The following is an 18,108-nucleotide window of genomic DNA, read 5'->3' as shown; positions in this document are numbered from 1 at the left end:
CGTCTAGGGGAACCACAGGCCTCCCGCCCCAGCGCTCTGCCTCCTTTACAGGGCCAGCCCAGACTGACTTCCTACTCCACACAGAGATGGCCCTCCCCGCCCCCCTTGCCCAGCAGTGGTGGGAAGAGAAAGACGTCATCTCGGTCCCTCACCTAGACCTTCTTGCGCCATCCCAGCACCAGAATGTGGCCAGCTTGGTCAGGTCTTCAGAGCGATTGACTCAGAGCACCCACATGGTTGACTCTCATTGCAGAAGTCTTAAAGTCAAGAATTGCAGAGTTGGAAGGGATCTGGACCGACTCCCAAATCCATAACACTGTTTCGACCTCACAAGGTGGGCCTGCCTATTGGCGGTGATTCAGCTCTAAACTCCAGGGAATCATGTTCACGGAGCTATAGCAAAGTTGGACACTCAGTATTATCATTTATTCACTACTAGTGTACTGTTCAGTGCCTCAGAGTTCTTCTCTTATCTGCACAACATCTTGGGTGGCCGACCGGTGAGCCTTGTGGCTCAGCATCATGGCTCTTGTTTAGGTCCAATTCAGTGCCATTTTTATCAGGGTCTACTTGCCCTGAATTAATATTTGCCCACACACAGAGACATGTCCTCTTCCTGGAGTGGCTGGCCTGGAAGTTAAAAAAAATAATATGCTCCATTTGTGCAGTTGCACTTACACCCACTTCAGTATGTCCTGTGTCCAGAAGGCAACTGCGGTGGTGTGTGTGTGTGAGATTGAGTGACACGAGTGGAAAGTAGCCGGGATTTGTGCTTTGGCTTGCCCAATGGCTGCACAGCTGTCATGGGGCCTGTTTTCCTGGGGACATCAGGAAAAACTTCCTGACAGAGCAGTACGACAATGGAATCAGTTGCCTGGTGAGGTTGTGGGCTCTCCCACACTAGAGGCCTTCAAGAGGCAGCTGGACAACCATCTGTCAGGGATGCTTTAGGGTGGATTCCTGCATTGAGCAGGGGGTTGGGCTTGATGGCCTTGTAGGCCCCTTCCAACTCTGCTATTCTATGATTCACTACCTGCCTGCTCCTGCCTCTCTTCTCCCTGGTTTCTGGAAAGATGAATGGGAATCAGGCAACATGAGCTGGTGAAGGGGCCGTGCTGAGACAGGCCCCCCCGTCAAGGGGGCGGTTCACATGGTCAGTGGCTGGCAGCATGGCTTAAGTCACAGCAACCCATGGGTTCTGGGGGGTTCGTTAGCCACAGTTTGCATGACACGGTAAGCCGTGACACCTGTCCACCATGGCTTGAATATTCACAATGGTGGCCAAGCTGCCTGCAACCAATAGTGTGAAGCCGGTTAACATGACCACTGACCGGGGAGAGAGAGGCCCGCAATCCACCCCCTGCCAGTAAGCCCTTACAGGCAAATACGAGGACAGGAAGTGGCATGAAGCAGGAAACTCAGCGTGAACCCCCTCCCATGTGCTCTCTGAGCATTTGCTCCAAGCACCTGCCCACACCTCTGCTGGCTCCCTAAGGTGGGTTGGAAAGGCCTTGGTGCAAAGGCGTCTCTTCTCCCCGTCTTCAGAGGCACGTTCTCTTGCCAGCTGCTTCCTTGAGCTGTTAGAAGCCAATGTTGTCAGGGGCTGAGAGTGGCGATGGAACAGGCTGTTCTAAGGTGGGGAGTGGGGAAGAAATGGCTGGAGAGCAGTGAGTGGTTTGTGAGAGGCCCAGAAGGTGTATTTGAGAATGGAAATGAGGCCCAGGGTAGCAAGGAAGAGCTAATCCCATGAAGAGGGCTCGGGTGGTTTGCCAGCCTTGTGTGAGAACAGGCTCTGCCCCGCCGTGAGTAGGGTGACCCTATGAAAAGGAGGACAGGGCTCCTGTATCTTTAACAGTTGTATTGAAAAGGGAATTTCAGCAGGTGTCATTTGTATATACGGAGAACCTGGTGAAATTTCCTCTTCATCACAACATTTAAAGCTGCAGGTGCCTTGCCCTCTTTTGAATCAGTTCACTTTAGTATAGCTCCTGCACCTTTAACTGTTGTGATGAAGGGGGGAATTTCCCCAGGTGCTGCATGCATACAATTAACACTTGCTGAAATTCCCTTTTCTATGCAACTGTTAAAGATACAGGAGCCCTGTCCTCCTTTTCATATGGTCACCCTAGCCATGAGAAATGCAGGGGCCCAATGCAAGCCGGCCTCCAGGCACGCTGCCCTCAGCTGAGGCACCCTTTGGAGGGTTGGGCATTAGAAGTCAGAATCGTGGCGCCCCCATCCCATCCCTGGATTTTTTTCATTTCAGGTGTCTGGTGTTAATGCAAGCTGCTTCTGAGCAGGTTTTTCCTCTAGCGGGTGTAAAATTAAATGTAGATTTAAAAGCGCATCACCCTCCCCGAGGGAGGGAGTGCAGCCCAGCCTCCCTTCCAGTGGACTTTTGTGTTGCACTGAAAGAAGGAGCCCTCTTGCTTACCCATTTACTTACTTAAAATATCCACGTCCTTCCTCCCTTCAGGCTGGAGGCAGCATAGGAAAAAAATGTACAGATCTAATGGTCCCATTTACTGGACCAAATAATTCCTGTACTTCATAAGCAAGTACCTGGTCCCCTGAGCTTTGGGTGGGGGGGCTTGCAGACACAGGGCTCCTCATGCAACAATTTTGTCTTTTTCCCTTAACAAATTTTCTGGGGTAAGAAAAACGATGGAAGAAACAGTAAGAAAACACAGGAGGGTCATGAGTGGAAGACGAATGTCTGGAAGCGCTCTGCCTGCCCGTGTATGAGGCACAATAGAAGCCCCATCTGGAATCACAGTGTCTTCCCCCACCCTCCATGTCCCCCCTGCGCTCTTGAGTGAGCAGTTGCCCTGAAACTGGAGGGCAGTGGAGTTAGTAGCTGAAGACCCTCCCCCACTTGCCGCTTTAAACTCAATGTCCATTCTCCTGTATGCAAAGAGAATAAGGGGTCCAGGCCGCCCATTCTTGGCAGTCCTCAGAGAGAGCTCCGACATCAGTCCTGCTCCCTCCTCCGAAAGGGATGAGCCCTGGGCCTGGAAACCAATGAAAGCCCCCAAATTAGATTATTTCCTTTCGATCAGAAGTGCATCACAAGCAAATCTGTTTGAGTTCCTTTTTACTGTCTTGACTCTTTGCTATTTCCGTCTTGAGACAGCCGTGGTTGAGTCTGTGTTTGCTGAAGCCGCAAGGAGTCTCCGCTGGCGAGAAGAGCCGTTGGTGGGAGCTAGCAGAGGACCCGGCCTCGGGGGCTTTCAGGTTGAAGGGGGCTTCCCGCATTCCTGGCTCTGCGTCTTGGCATCAGGGCCCAAGGCAGTTTAGGGGCACGCGAAGCTGCCTGAAGGCTGAGTCCGCCCCTCGGTCCCTCTAGCCCGGTCTTGTTGACACCGACCCACTGACCAGCGGCGACAGAAGCTCTCCCGGGTTTTCACGCAGGATCTCTTCCCAGCTCTACGTGGAGATGCTGCCAAGGATTGGGCCTGGGCCCTTCTGCAGGCGGAGCAGGGCCTCTGTCTCAGACCAGCAGTTGACTCTCTCTCAATGCTGGCAATGGGACGGAGTCCTGCGCTGCTCTCTTGTCCACTGACATCCCCCAGCCCACCAGCCTGAGGTGGCTGCCTCACTCTGCCCAATGGTAGGGCCAGAAGCGCAGGATCCGCCCCGCCCCAAAACCAGGGCCCCCGGTGGGAGCTAAGCTGGGAGAGCAGCAGAGAAATGTGGGTGGGGGGGAGGACCACTGCCCATGATGAGCAGTACCTGGATAAATTTTGCAAATAGTAAAATTGGCAGAGTAAATATTCATAAAGGATGTAAACAGAGCAAATTTGGAAGGCACAGAGTTCAGTTTTTACGTTTGTACAGCCCTGGGCACCGTTGTTTAGGCTCTCAGCTTTCCTGATGATCCACTGAGTCCTGCTCAGTGCCCATTTGGCCGCCTCTGCTTCTCAGCCTCGGCCTTAAATGAACTGACCCTTGTTTGAGCTTTAGGGGGAAAGGTCACATGATGATAAGCTTTAACAGTTTTTTGTTTGTCTGAATGTTTTGGAGATGGTGTCAGGGAGATGACTTGGGCTAGATCTATACTACTGCTTTATAGCTTTATAGCAGTATTGACGTGCACTGATAGCTGTTAGGGCGTATTAGACGTTCTATGTACTACTTTCACAGTTTTATTTCCTGCTTTTTATTCCACTTTATCCAAAATACCGCAATAAATCACATTGTCTGCTCTACAAGGTATAAATGCACAAGAGGGAAACAGGGCTCCAACACACCAGCGTTTTCATAGAAACATAGAATAGTAGAGTTGGAAGGGGCCTATAAGACCATCAAGTCCAACCCCTGCTCAATAAAGGAATCCACCTTAAAGCATTCCTGACAGATGGCTCTCCAGCTGCCTCTTGATTGCCTCTAGTGTGGGAGAGCCCACAATCTCCCTAGGTCATTGGTTCCATTGTCGTACTGCTCTAACAGTCAGGATGTTTTTCCTGATGTCCAGCCAGAATCTGGCTTCCTGTAAATTGAGCCCATTATTCCGTGCCCTACACTCTGGGATGATCGAGAAGAGATCCTGGCCCACCCTCATTGCCTGCAGAAACAGTACTCAGCTGATGAAACACTGTAAAACTAGACAATAGGGATGTGCAATGCAGGTCTTCTTTGCCATGGAATTAACAAAAATGCCTACAGCCCCCATTTTTAAAGATAAAGAGATGAAACTTGGCACCATGGTAGCTCTTAAGTAGGGCTTTAGGCATGCCAAGTTTGAACGAGATCCCTTCATTGGTCGATTATTTATTTTAAAATCCCTTAATCCATTCACTTGCATAAACACACACATTCACACCCCTCTGATTCTGTGTTAATCCACCCCTGTGCATTTATGGAGGATAAAAGCTCCCTCCGTAAATGTGCAGGGGTGGACTAAAGCAGAATCAGAGCTCCATTACACCTACTTTTTTAAATCCAGTTTTCATCCGCAGTTTCTCCCTCCATTTCCTTAGCAAGTCAAATGCTGGGCACTTTCACATCTGTGTGTTATTGAGCTCTTTCAGCTCATGTATATTTTCACCTGGAGCACTACTGTGCCAGTGAAATCTCCTGCCCCGCCCTTGAGTAAACAGAAGTAAGACCTGAGAAGTAAGCAGAGTGTTGCAGAGCACTTCTTTCCAGTTTGCAGTTTAGACTTAAAAAAAAAAAAGTTTCTGAGTGACCACACTATTAAAAGTCAGTTCTATATGTTTTTACTCAGAAGTAAGTCTCTCTCTGTTCAATGGAGTGTTCTCAAAGACAAGCATGCATCTGATTTTAGGACGACTTGGATGTAAATGCAATTGAAATCAGTGGGATTTACTCTTGAGTAAGGGAACAGCAGGTCTCTACTTTTATGACCTTGGAGATGCACAGCTTTGCAAGATCAAAGTAAAGGAAAATCGATCCTTCACTAATGCAAACAGGTGGACTTTCGCAAACAGGTGGACTTTCTCATTTAAGGAATTTTAAAAATCCTTAAAAAACCAAGGGATGAACCAGTCTTATTCAACTTGGCGTGCAGAAAGCTCTGAAGAGCTATCTCTGTGCCAATTTTGATCTCTTTATCTTTAAAAATGAGGGAGATACGGGCAAGGAGGTTGCATTTTCCACATTTCTTTTAAGGTGAAAATGTACTCCTAGTCATGCCTACTCAGGAGTAACAACATAGAGTTAAATGGGATCTCTCTCCCTCCCCCTTCACAGTTGAGCGGAGAACCACCCCACCCTCCTCTTTTGTTAGCAAGACTGCCTTTGACACACACACCAACAACAAAAAATGGGATGGTCGGATAGAACGCAACATCAATACACGGGAGGGAGGAGTGCATTTATTTCGCATGGAGGGGAAATAATCCAGATTTCCCCTGCTCCAAAAAGAAATGAAACATGGAAGGGAAGAGGCAAAATGAGTACAGGACGCGGATGATGTCATGTGCAAAGCCACATACCAGGCATGGCAAGTATGCGATAAATCGCTGATGTGATGGAGCTCACAGAGAGGGTATGTGTGTGTGTTTATGCGGGTGAATCATTTGAAGGGGGGATTTAAAAAGTCATAAAGAATCAACGGATGATGGGATCTTGTTCAAACTTAACATGCCTAAAGCCCTAAAGAGCTACCATGGTGCTAAGTTTCATCTCTTTATCTTTATAAATGAGGGAGCTGTAAGCATTTTGGTTATGTCCATCACACTGGCTGATGGGTCTGGGATTTTCTGCGGTTACCTACAAAGTTGTTGACTGTTTTGTTGGGACTTTGGCTGGGAAGAACGGGTGCAGGGATCCTATGTTGTTAAGTATTATTAACTGGAATTGGGAGAGGGGGAATAAAATAAAGGGTGTGGAGCGTGAAAAGGGGAGGCGCTGAGATCTTTAAACACTGAAGGGGCGGGGACATCCTTGGAGATGCTTTTCCAACAAGGCATGGGGAAAAGAGTGTGTGAAAGTTGGGAAGCTGGCTTGACATTAAGCAAAGAGGTGGTGAAGAAAGCCAGCCCTTTGCTCTCAGGAGGACTCTGCGCCTGCCTTAAAAGTCCTTCTCGCCCCCTCCCCCACCGCTTCCCAAACACTTGGGGGACTTCTGTGACATAAGGAAGTCCTGCCTGCGACTCCCCAAACTGTGATCCACTGTGATCACTCTGATGTTGAGAACGGTCAGTATAAATAAATAAATCAGGTCCCAGGTGGAGACGTCCATGTCCATCACCCAACAAGAATCAATGAACTAGAGGGGGAAAGAGAAGGGGTGGGGTGGGGGCGGGGCTGGCTCAATAGCAGGAGGGCAAACAAGAGAAACAAGAGTGTAGCGACAATCGTGAAAGGGACCAGCGCTTGTCCCGCTAATGAAGCAGAGGTCACAATCGTGGGTGCATACCAGGAAAAGACAGGAGGTGAGATGGAGCTCAAAGCGTCACCATGATAAGATCGTAATGATTTCACATAAGGTGTAGATCTGGCCCTAAACGTCTTTCTCCCCTTCCCATCTCCCTTTCAAGGCAGTAACAAGTGGATGCCCAGGGTATATCCTGAACAACTGAACATCCTGGCCTGCGGTCCTTCTGCAGAAGAAAAGACAAAGAACACGCTGCACTTGGGAGGTGTTGCAACGAAGGCAGGAAATGACCGTGAGGGCTGCCGCATTTCAACAGGAAATTTAATTTTCACATAGCCATTGAGCTGCCTTCACTCGCAGGAGGATGCGTGCCCTGTTCACTTGTTTGGGGCACGTTGCTGGTGTTTTAGGAGCAGGGCCTAGTCCTGGCCCCCTGACAGCTTGTCTACGTTCTCTGTAACCGGAGTCTGGACTGGTCCAAGTGAGCTGGAGAGCCCTGTTCAAGCTCAAAGAGCTGAGGGCGGGGTGTGTGTGCTGTGCTGCAGATATGGACACGGGGATTTTCTGGGACCCTCTTGTGCCACCCTCACCATGCTAGTTCATGAGAGCAAAGACTTCCCTGCAAACGTGGTCTACATTGTCTTGGAGCTGCTCATTGCCTTGCTGGCCATCTTGGGCAATGTCTTGGTCTGCTGGGCTGTCTACCTGAACAGCAACCTCCAGAACGTCACCAACTACTTTGTTGTGTCTCTGGCTGTGGCTGACATTGCCGTGGGGCTGCTGGCCATCCCTTTTGCCATCACCATCAGCACCGGCTTCTGTGCCGTCTTCTACGGCTGCCTCTTCATCGCTTGCTTTGTCCTGGTTTTGACACAGAGCTCCATCTTCAGCCTCCTGGCCATCGCTATTGATCGGATCATTGCCATCCGGATTCCTCTCAGGTAAACACATGGAAGATGCAGAGCAGCAGCCCCAGTGAAAGGGGAATCTTTGCGGGTTCCTGAGACTGGCCTCTGGTGCAGACACAGCCGCAGCCAGGCCTCAAATGTGCGAGGCTCCAGAATCTCCAGGCTCTGCTGAAACCAGTCAGGAGGGCTGAGGTGGCTGCAGAGCAGAGGGGCTGGCTTGCTCCTGCCCTGCCCTGCCCTGCCTTGGGGACTGGCTGGGTTTGCACTGGTGGGTCCAAAAGGACTGGGGAGGCCCTGGGGGGGGGGGGTCATGTACGTAGGTCATTTTAGATTCTGGACATAATGGCCTTCTGGAACAGGTGTGTTTGGATAGGGATGGGGCCTATTCTCTTCCTTCAGCATGGGGCAAGCCAGCCTTGCTGGATTGGGGGTACCTAGGGCTCTGGACCTCTGCCGCCAAGTCCTGCCCTGAGGCAGCGCTGCACTGGGCCCCAGGCTCAATTCCTGGCAGCCCAGTTTAAAAGCACCTCAGCTATGTTAGTCTGTTTCAACAAAGCCAAGAACCCTGCGGCACCTGGAAGACGAATACAATGATTTTGACATAGGTTTTTGTTGGTGAGAGCTCACTTCTTCAGGTGCATGAGGTGAGTGAGTTGGTGTATATAGCCTCAGTACAGAAAGAAGGAGAGGAGGATTCCTTTATTTTACAAATAAGCCCCTAAGGTCAAGCAGTGCAAGTGTGTGGAGCACAAATTAACATTCTTTAGTTAATTATTTTTATTTAAAACATTTTTTTATCTTCCATCATCAAATTTAGATTTGAATGGGATCAATAAAACAATAACATCAATATCATAAAAACGTTATAAGAGCAGATGAAGCCACAGAAACAATGCAGAAGGATGACACTTATTTATTTATTGCCTTTCTATACCACCCAATAGCTGAAGCTCTGGGTGGTTCACAAAAGTTAAAACCATCAGACACACATCAAGTATAAAACAAACAACAATATAAACGAAACAATCAGTATAAAAACACAACCAGGGTTTAAAATGCCTGGGGAAATAAGCATGTCTTAGCTTGCCACGTAAAAGCTGTAAACTGGGCATCAGGGGTGCCACCACTGAAAAGCCCTCTCTCCTTTGCACTTATATAGTGTACAGTTAAAGCTGAATGAAATCTTCAAATATCTGTAAATTGATTGATTGATTGATTGATTGATTTGATTCGATTTTTACCCGTTTTCCTACCAAGAACCACCATGGCACTCAAGGCAGCTTACAATGATAAAGAAAAGTGGATTAAAACAGTGACAACAGCATATGAAGCAAGCTGTTGTACCCGGGGGGGGGGCAGAGAAAGGGCAGGTGGCTCTTTGTTCTTCCACTGAGCTGCCTTAGAAGGCAAAGGGGCTGCTGGGGAAGATTCCCAAAGGGCAGGGAGGGAGGGAGGGTCCCAGGATGCATTTGTCGTTAGAAAAGCCTGAAATACAGATGAAAACCCAACTTACGACATTGCCACCATTGCATCCCACCTCCAAAAAACAGCGCTTTAAGAACCCGCTGGGTGATACTGGAAGATAAAAGAGTTTGCTTCAACTAGAAGCAAAACCAAGTTGCTCCACACTTTGCATGTCAGTGAAAAGGTCCTTGCTTTAATCATTTCCTCCTCCGTCCCCGTCCCCTGCTTGAATGTGAGTCCCTAGAGAGCGATCATGGGTCAGGAGGCTGTTTGTAATGGCACGAAGTGGATCTTTCCAGCCGTGGGATAACAGCTGGACGGCCTCAGAACTCTGCTTTGCAAAGATCAGGCTGGTTCTCAGTCTTCTGTTGATGTTTTCAAGTATTTTCAGCTTATCTCTTTCTCCCCTTCCCCCCCCCCCCCCCATGATTTTAAAATATACAGTTAAAAGCTCAAGTGGAGTTTCCTAAACAATGAACATGGAGCTACTGGAAATTCAAGCAGGGACAAGGGATGTGCAGCATGGGGAGGAGGGGGCCACATTCCCTGTAATTGGCCAACTCTTGCTTTTTGTTAAAGCCTCCCTTAAAACGCCCACATCCCCACAGTCCACGTGGAAAACAATGAGAGTGTTTCCAAAATGGACCATAAAATCGGCGATCTCTGAAACGGATGAGATGGGTGAGAAATCGGCCTGCTAAACTTCGGCTTGCAAGGATGGAGTAGAGCTCCTGTAGCCACACAACTGCCGGGGTGAGGGGGAGTTGGCATGCGTGCGTGCGTGCGCGCGCTTGCTTTCTGTGGTGCAGCCCTCCTGAAGGCAGAAGAGCCGACAGGAGCACGGGCCAGGCCATCTTGCCCCTTCATGCCCTCTGCCTGCTCGGAACTATCATGGCTCCATTGTTCTTCTGGGCAGAAAAGGAAGGCTGTGTGAACACACCTTGATCCCATTCCATTTGGTGTCCCCTGGGTTTGGGGCCAAGCATCTTACTGGAAGACCTTAAGTGATTCATGATGTCTCAGGTCTAATTTACACCTACAGCCCTTTCGCAATGGAGGAGGGATAATAGCAAGGTTTCCCGTTTCTGTGACCGTCGCTCGTGGGGCACACGTGAGGAATGTTTCCTGCGAGTAACAGAGCCATTGCAGCAGGACGTGTGCTTCGTGACAGCGGTTCCGAATGTGTATCGGCAGAAGTGGGTGGGACTGGACAGATGGGTCCGGGGCATTTTTTTTTAATACCTCCTTGAAGATGCGTACCAGCGCAGACACACAGCAACTGGGGTGGGGGGTAGTTACTGTGTGGAAAACGCACTCCTGCCCATCGATAGGCTTGTGTAAAAAAAAGAAGAAAGAAACTCGGCGATGAAACACGCCGATGCCCATGTACACGCCCCTCACAGCGGATTGGCTGTTCGCTGTGTCTGGAGCTCACACCAAATAGCAACCGCTTCACAAAGGGGTGGGGGGCACACTGGCCACAGGCTGCAGTGAGAGACCCGGAAAAGCTGCTACAAATCCAGTCATTCTGGTTCCTGACTTGGAGCTGAGCAGAAGCAGGGAAAAGCAGCTGGCCCAGCTCAAGTAGGAGCTAGAAAAGTAAGCCAGATTCCCAGGGAGCGAGCGAACAGGAAGAGCAAACAGGAGTTTGACAGGGGGAGTTCGGCAGGGGAGGCCAAGGGGGAGGCCTCTTAAAAAATAAATAAAATAATAAAAAAAATAAAAAAAAATAAAAATAAAAAAGAGGTGGGGGGGAAAAAAGAAAAGCATAAAGAGAAAAAAAACCACACAAAACCACCACCAAACAAAAGCAAAAAAAACCCCAAAAGATTACTTTCCCTTAAGACATCCTCATATAGTTGTGTACCTTCAGAGAGGCCACAACAAAGCAAAGGCAATTCTACTATAATCAAAAAGGAAAAAAACCAAAGCAGAAATCGACAATATGGATGGAAAGGAGTCCCTAGAGGTGGTGACCTGCAAAGGGTGTGCAATGTTCGTGTTTCTGCCCGAGCTCAACATGGCGTATACCTGCAACAAGTGCAAGCTGGTGGCACTTTTGGAAGAAAAAGTGAGGGGACTTGAGCAGCGAGTGTCCACCCTCCAAGGAATAAGAGAAGTCGAGGAGTGGAACTGCAACAGCAACAAGAAGCACACGAGATTGAAGAGCAACAGCCAGCTGAAGCAGAAGTGGAGTATGCTGAGGGGAGGAAAGCCAATGAAGAGGAAACTCTCTGGAAAAGAGTGATAGTTAGGAGCAGAAGAACTAGAAGGCATTCTGCACCAGTGGAACCATTAGAGTTAAGCAACCGCTTTCAGCTTCTGGAGGATGGGTCTGAAGGACAGTTTGCAGAGGAAGAAGTACAGCAGACAACATGCAACAATGAACAAGAGGCAGAGGGTAGGTCAACCAAGAAGAAGAGAAGAGTAGTCGTTGTGGGAGACTCCCTGCTGCGTGGGATTGAAACCCAAGTATGTCGTGAAGACCCATGGACTCGCCAGGTGTGCTGTCTCCCTGGAGCACAGATTAGAGATGTGACCATTACTGCCAAAAGTGGCCCTTCCAAGAAATTCCTGACATGTATGGGTGATAACTTTCTCCTACAGAAAGTGGAGGAAGGAATTAGAGGATCGGCAATCCTTGACTTGTTACTGACCAATAGGGATGACTTAGTGGATAAAGTGGCAGTTACGGGAACTCTGGGGGAAAGTGACCACGTCATACTTGAATTCTTGATTATTCTTGAGACAAAAGTCAAGCGTAGCCATACACGTACTCTGGATTTTAGGAAAGCTGATTTTAATAAACTCAGAACTATAATAAGTAAGGTCCAGTGGCAAGGGAGCCTAAAAAGAAAAGGAGTGCAGGATGGGTGGGAGTATCTAAAAAATGAAATTTTAAAGGCACAGTTACAAACAATTCCAACAAGGAGAAAAGATAGAAGACAACAGAGGAAACCAATGTGGCTCCACAAAAAGCTTATTGATGAACTGAAAACAAAAAGGGATACATATAGGAAGTGGAAGGAAGGCCAGGCTACAAAAGAAGAGTACAGACAAGTGGCGCAGAAGTGCCGAAATGGCGTCAGGAAGGCTAAAGCTGTGAATGAGCTGAGATTAGCGAGGGATGCTAAAAGCAATAAAAAGGCTTTCTTCAGATACATGAGTAGTAAAAGACAGAGGAAAGAAATGGTGGTTCAACTGCTTAATGAGGATGGCAAATTGATAACAGACGACAAAGAAAAGGCTGAAGTGCTCAATTCCTACTTTGCCTCGGTCTTCTCCCAAAAGCGGGTCTATGACCCCCCTGGAAAAAGTGAAGCAGAAGTTGAGGGGGCAGGATTGCAGTTTGAGATTGATAAACAAATGGTCAAAGAACACCTAATTTCCTTGAATGAGTTCAAACGCCCAGGGCCCGATGAACTGCATCCAAGAGTAATGAAGGAGCTAGCGGAAGAACTCTCAGAACCTTTGTCTATTATCTTTGCAAAATCAGGGAAGACGGGTGAGGTGCCGGACGACTGGAGGAGGGCTAACGTTGTCCCTATCTTCAAAAAGGGCAAAAAGGAGGAACCTGGGAACTACAGACCAGTCGGTCTGACATCCATCCCTGGGAAAATTCTGGAGCAGATTATAAAGAAGTCAATCTGTAAACACCTTGAAATCAATGCAGTGATTACTAGAAGCCAACATGGATTTGTCAGGAACAAATCCTGTCAGACTAATTTGATCTCATTTTTTGATAGGATAACCTCCCTTGTGGACTGTGGGAATGCTGTGGATGTCATATATCTTGACTTCAGCAAAGCTTTTGACAAAGTACCACATGACATTCTGATTAACAAACTAGCTAAAAGTGGGCTAGATAGAACAACTATTAGGTGGATCCACAGTTGGCTACAGAATCGGACTCAAAGAGTACTTATCAATGGAACCTTCTCAAACTGGGGAGAGGCAACGAGTGGGGTGCCGCAGGGCTCAGTCCTGGGCCCAGTGCTCTTCAACATTTTTATTAATGATTTGGACGAGGAGGTGCAGGGAACGCTGATCAAATTTGCAGATGACACAAAATTGGGTGGGATAGCTAATACCCTGGAAGACAGAAACAAACTTCAAAGTGATCTTGATAGGCTGGAGTGCTGGGCTGAAAACAACAGAATGAAATTTAATAGGGATAAATGCCAAGTTCTACATTTAGGGAATAGAAACCAAATGCACAGTTACAAGATGGGGGACACTTGGCTCAGCAATACTACAAACGAGAAAGATCTTGGAATTGTTGTAGATCACAAGCTGAATATGAGCCAACAGTGCGATATGGCTGCAAGAAAGGCAAATGCTATTTTGGGCTGCATTAATAGAAGTATAGCTTCCAAATCACGTGAGGTACTGGTTCCTCTCTATTCGGCCCTGGTTAGGCCTCATCTAGAGTATTGCGTCCAGTTCTGGGCTCCACAATTCAAGAAGGACGCAGACAAGCTGGAGCGTGTTCAGAAGAGGGCAACCAGGATGATCAGAGGTCTAGAAACAAAGCCCTATGAAGAGAGACTGAAAGAACTGGGCATGTTTAGCCTGGAGAAGAGAAGATTGAGGGGAGACATGATAGCACTCTTCAAATACTTAAAAGGTTGTCACACAGAGGAGGGCCAGGATCTCTTCTCGATCCTCCCAGAGTGCAGGACACGGAATAACGGGCTCAAGTTAAAGGAAGCCAGATTCCGGCTGGACATCAGGAAAAACTTCCTGACTGTTAGAGCAGTGCGACGGTGGAATCAGCTACCTAGGGAGGTTGTGGGCTCTCCCACACTAGAGGCCTTCAAGAGGCAGCTGGACAACCATCTGTCAGGGATGCTTTAGGGTGGATTCCTGCATTGAGCAGGGGGTTGGACTCGATGGCCTTGTAGGCCCCTTCCAACTCTGCTATTCTATGATTCTATGATTCTATGATATTCCTGAAGAACCCGAGATCACCGCAGGAGTAGGTGAACCATGTGGTCCAGTAGAGACGACTTCAATGTAATCTTCTTGCAAAGATAAATTCAGTGCTGCAATATTTAGTAGATTCATCACTTAATTGGAATGATTAAAAAGTTCTGGATGGATTAAAAACATGCTCCAGAATAATAGGGCAGCATTAAAAAAAGAAGAAGAAGGTATTACGTTTAGTACAAAAGCATGGGCGGCAGGAACCATCTTGGAAGAGGTGAAGGAAAGGAGGCAGGTTGGCCCAAACACCTCTTCTACAATGGGACCTCCACTGCAACAGACATATGTAGCTTCTAAAATCCCAAAAGAAGGAGTGGACTTTTCAGAAGATGGATTGTTTTATTCAGGTGCAGATTTATGCATATTTAGTCAATTAAAACTCTTCTAAACAATTGACTTTCTGTAAGTGATAAAAGGGTAGAAAAAGGGCACATTCTGCAATAGCTAAAAAAGTACAGGCGGAAGTGGCCAGAGGCGCACGGGGGGGGGGGGGGTGCGCGCGCGCGCGCGCGCATGCATGAAAAGGACCCGCGAGAATCCACGGGTGCCCAGCAGCGAGCAGGCTATAAAACGCTTGTCTGATGATGCTTTTGGAGATGGAGGAAAACTTCTCCCTACTCACTTTCTCTCCACACCATGCATACTTTTGGACACCTCCCCTTACTCACTTTTTTTCTGATGTAACTTTTCCTCTTAGGAGAGGTGCTCCAGCCTCCTTGATCATTTGGGTTGCCCTTTTCTGCCCCTTTTCCAGTTTACAACACCCTTTTTGTGATGCGGTGACCAGCACTACACACGGTATTCCAAGTGTGGTCACGCCACAGGGCACTGTGATACTGGCCGTCTTATTGCCAATCCCTTTGCTGACAGAATTTGCCCTTTTTATAGCAGCCATGCGCACCTCAGAGCTCCTGCAGCAGCCCCGTGCGCATGTGTAGCTGGATCGGTGCTCTTTCTCCTGCCAACCTCTGAAGGAGGAATTCTGGGGGAAATGCCCAAGGCTGTCAGGATAAACAGCTCATGCTCCTGGCCTGTTCTCCAACGGCCGTGACCGAAATAAATAAACTGAAACTGTGACAGCAGCACATTGTGACACACAACACAGGACTGCAGTCACCGCCTTGATCAAGCACCCTTTATTGGGGAGAAAAGCAGCCTGTGCAGTTGAAGCACTTAAAGACTGCCTAGCATTTTGAACCTGCATGCTGCATCATCAATCATCATCATTATCATCATCAAAGATAACAGCTTTCTCTCCTGTGAAAAGGGTTTAGCTTTGCTCTGGGAGAGAACCCATATATGAGAGATGATGGTTGTTGTTTTATTAAATGTTTCTGAAAGGAATTTAGTCTGGCAAAGGAGGGGCAGAGAAAACAGACCCACTAGGCTTTCCTCCATGTGGAACAGCCCAGAGCAGGCTGGGAAGGCTGCCACCCCCGTTCCTTTTCTGGTGCACAGAGGACAGTGGCTGAGAAGCCATGCAAGCCATCTCAGAGCGGACGGGTCTGGTCATGCCACCACCCTGCCTCATAAGTGGAATGGTGCATGTTTGTGTATGTCCCAGATGTTGTCAGTATCCACTTGTAATCCATCTGTCTTTTCCCACTGCTGCTTCTGTCTTTTATCTTACAGCTTGGAATCAGTTAAAAGGGAAAAGGCAGAGCAGGTGCACAAGGCCCTTGGGCCAGGAGTTCATGCTTGGAACCCCAGAAATGGGGGTGAAGAAGTGGAATCATAGAATCACAGAATAGTAGTGTTGGAAGGGGCCTATAAGGGCATCAAGTCCAATCCCCTGCTCAATACAGGAATCCACCTTAAAGCATCCCTGACAGATGGTTCTCCAGCTGCCACTTGAAGGCCTCTAGTGTGGGAGAGCCCACGACCTCCCTAGGTCATTGGTTCCATTGTCATACAGTCAGGACATTATCATGTCCAGCCAGAATCTGGCTTCCTGTAACTTGAGCCCATGATTCCGTGTCCTGCACTCTGAGATGATCGAGAAGAGATCCTGGCCCTCCTCTGTGTGACAACCTTTTAAGTATTTGAAGAGTGCTCTCATGTCTCCCCTCAATCTTCTCTTCTCCAGGCTAAACATGCCCAGTTGTTTCAGTCTCTCTTCATAGGGCTTTGTTTCCAGACCCCTGATCATCCTGGTTGCCTCTGAACACGCTCCTAACACGACTTTGGTTCTCTTCTGTGCTCCATAAGGTTTGCCTGTTTTGAAATGTTGATGGTGCTTTGACTTCATGCAATTTTCCTTCCAGGTACAACGCGTTGGTGACTAGCTTACGAGCTAAAGGCATCATAGCCATTTGTTGGGTCTTATCCTTCATCATTGGCCTGACGCCTATGCTGGGCTGGCACGTGCAGAAGAACAACAGCAGCTCCTCTGCCAACAACTGCACCTACAAGATGATTCCTTGCCTGTTTGAGGACGTGGTCACCATGGAGTACATGATCTACTACAACTTCTTTGCGTGTGTGCTCACCCCCCTCCTCCTGATGTTCGGCATCTATCTGAAGATCTTCATGGCAGCCCGGCGGCAACTGAAGCAGACAGAGAACAAGATGGCGCATGGGGAACGGTCCCGTTCCATCTTGCAGAAGGAGGTTCATGCAGCCAAGTCCTTGGCCATCATTGTTGGGTTGTTTGCGGTTTGCTGGCTCCCGCTGCACATACTCAACTGCTACAACCACTTCTGCAAGGGCTGTGACCACAAACCACCACCCTGGCTGATGTACTTGGCCATCATCTTGTCCCATGCCAACTCTGTGGTGAACCCACTGATCTATGCTTACAGGATCAGGGAGTTTCGGCACACCTTCCGCAAGATCATTGGGCAGCGCATCCTGGGCAGAAAGGAACGGTTCAAACCTACCACTGCCAGCCGGAGGAATTCTGCTCACGGTGGAGATGCTGAAAATGCCAGTATCCAGGTCAGTGAGTACGCTCTGAACTGCTACCCCCGGTGGGGACCTGGACCGTGTCTGCACTGGTAACAATTTGGGGGAAACCGACATGGACCTGCAGCGGCACCAGAACAAAAACGGACTGGCTGGGGAAGTGAATGGGTGCGCCATCCACTCCTGCAACAACGGGGACCTCTCCGGTGCCTCCAGGAAAACGGACCTGCTTAGCCAGGAGCTCCTTGGGGTTCATGGGCCTTACGGGGACTTGGAGACTTCAGCCTTAGAAGCCTCCGATGTGCCCTGATGCCTTTGAGGAAGTAGCCCTGCTGGAGTGAAGTCTTCCCTGTCCCCCTTGGCTGCCTTAGTTGCAGCAGAAAAAGAAAAGAAAGCAAGGAGGAGTCTATTCGGGCCACTGGGATAGAAGGGGAGGGGTCCCTGCCAGGGCCGACAGGAAGACCCCGAGAGCTGCATTGGAGGAGGTCTGGTGGCAGAAAAGGGCCGAGGGGCCACATTGCAGGCAAGGAAATAGAAACATGCCGGTGTAGTACATGTGTACACACCCACACCCACACCCACACCCCCTTTTAGCCTTGGAAGTTTGATGAGGGGGAATTGCAGCCTCTCAGGTCAATCTGTGCAACGTAACTCAACAGGGGAATAAAAGTGTTGGTGAAGGAGAACAGCTTCCTTGTACCAAAGGAGGGCAAAATGGGGAGGTTTGCTGGACTCCAGCCTGCCTGGTCCTGGAGCTGCTTAGAAGCAATAATTGTGTGAATGCTTTTATTTGCGTCGGATCTTGTGTGCGATGCTTTGTGGTGCAGTGCGCTGTTCCCCTGGCTGTCACAAGCCCACTGGGCTTCTGCAGGGCAACAAGGTTGCCGGGCCACGGGCCAGTCCACAGGCGAGCGCGATCTCTCGTCCACTGCGCAGCCTCCTGCCATCAGCTGCAGAGGGGAGAGCTGGCTGGCTCTCCCAGGGGGTTCATGACGCCAGGGGCAG

At 48.9% G+C, this 18,108-nt stretch overlaps 1 protein-coding gene across 1 annotated transcript; it reads left to right on the top strand.

Annotated features, from left to right (window-relative positions):
- The first annotated feature begins 7,025 nt into the window (after positions 1-7,025).
- Positions 7,026-17,907, top strand: ADORA2A (adenosine A2a receptor). The gene is given in 3 exon segments (XM_063144010.1): positions 7,026-7,782; positions 16,464-17,168; positions 17,170-17,907. Coding segments are annotated over 3 exon segments (1,299 nt in total). The 5' UTR covers positions 7,026-7,432; the 3' UTR covers positions 17,414-17,907.
- Positions 17,908-18,108: the final 201 nt, after the last annotated feature.

This window comes from Elgaria multicarinata, chromosome 18, assembly GCF_023053635.1.
Source record: "Elgaria multicarinata webbii isolate HBS135686 ecotype San Diego chromosome 18, rElgMul1.1.pri, whole genome shotgun sequence".
NCBI classification, from domain to species: domain Eukaryota; kingdom Metazoa; phylum Chordata; class Lepidosauria; order Squamata; family Anguidae; genus Elgaria; species Elgaria multicarinata.
The sequence above is the reverse complement of the archived record's forward strand: the minus strand, read 5'-3'. Positions and strand labels throughout refer to the sequence as shown.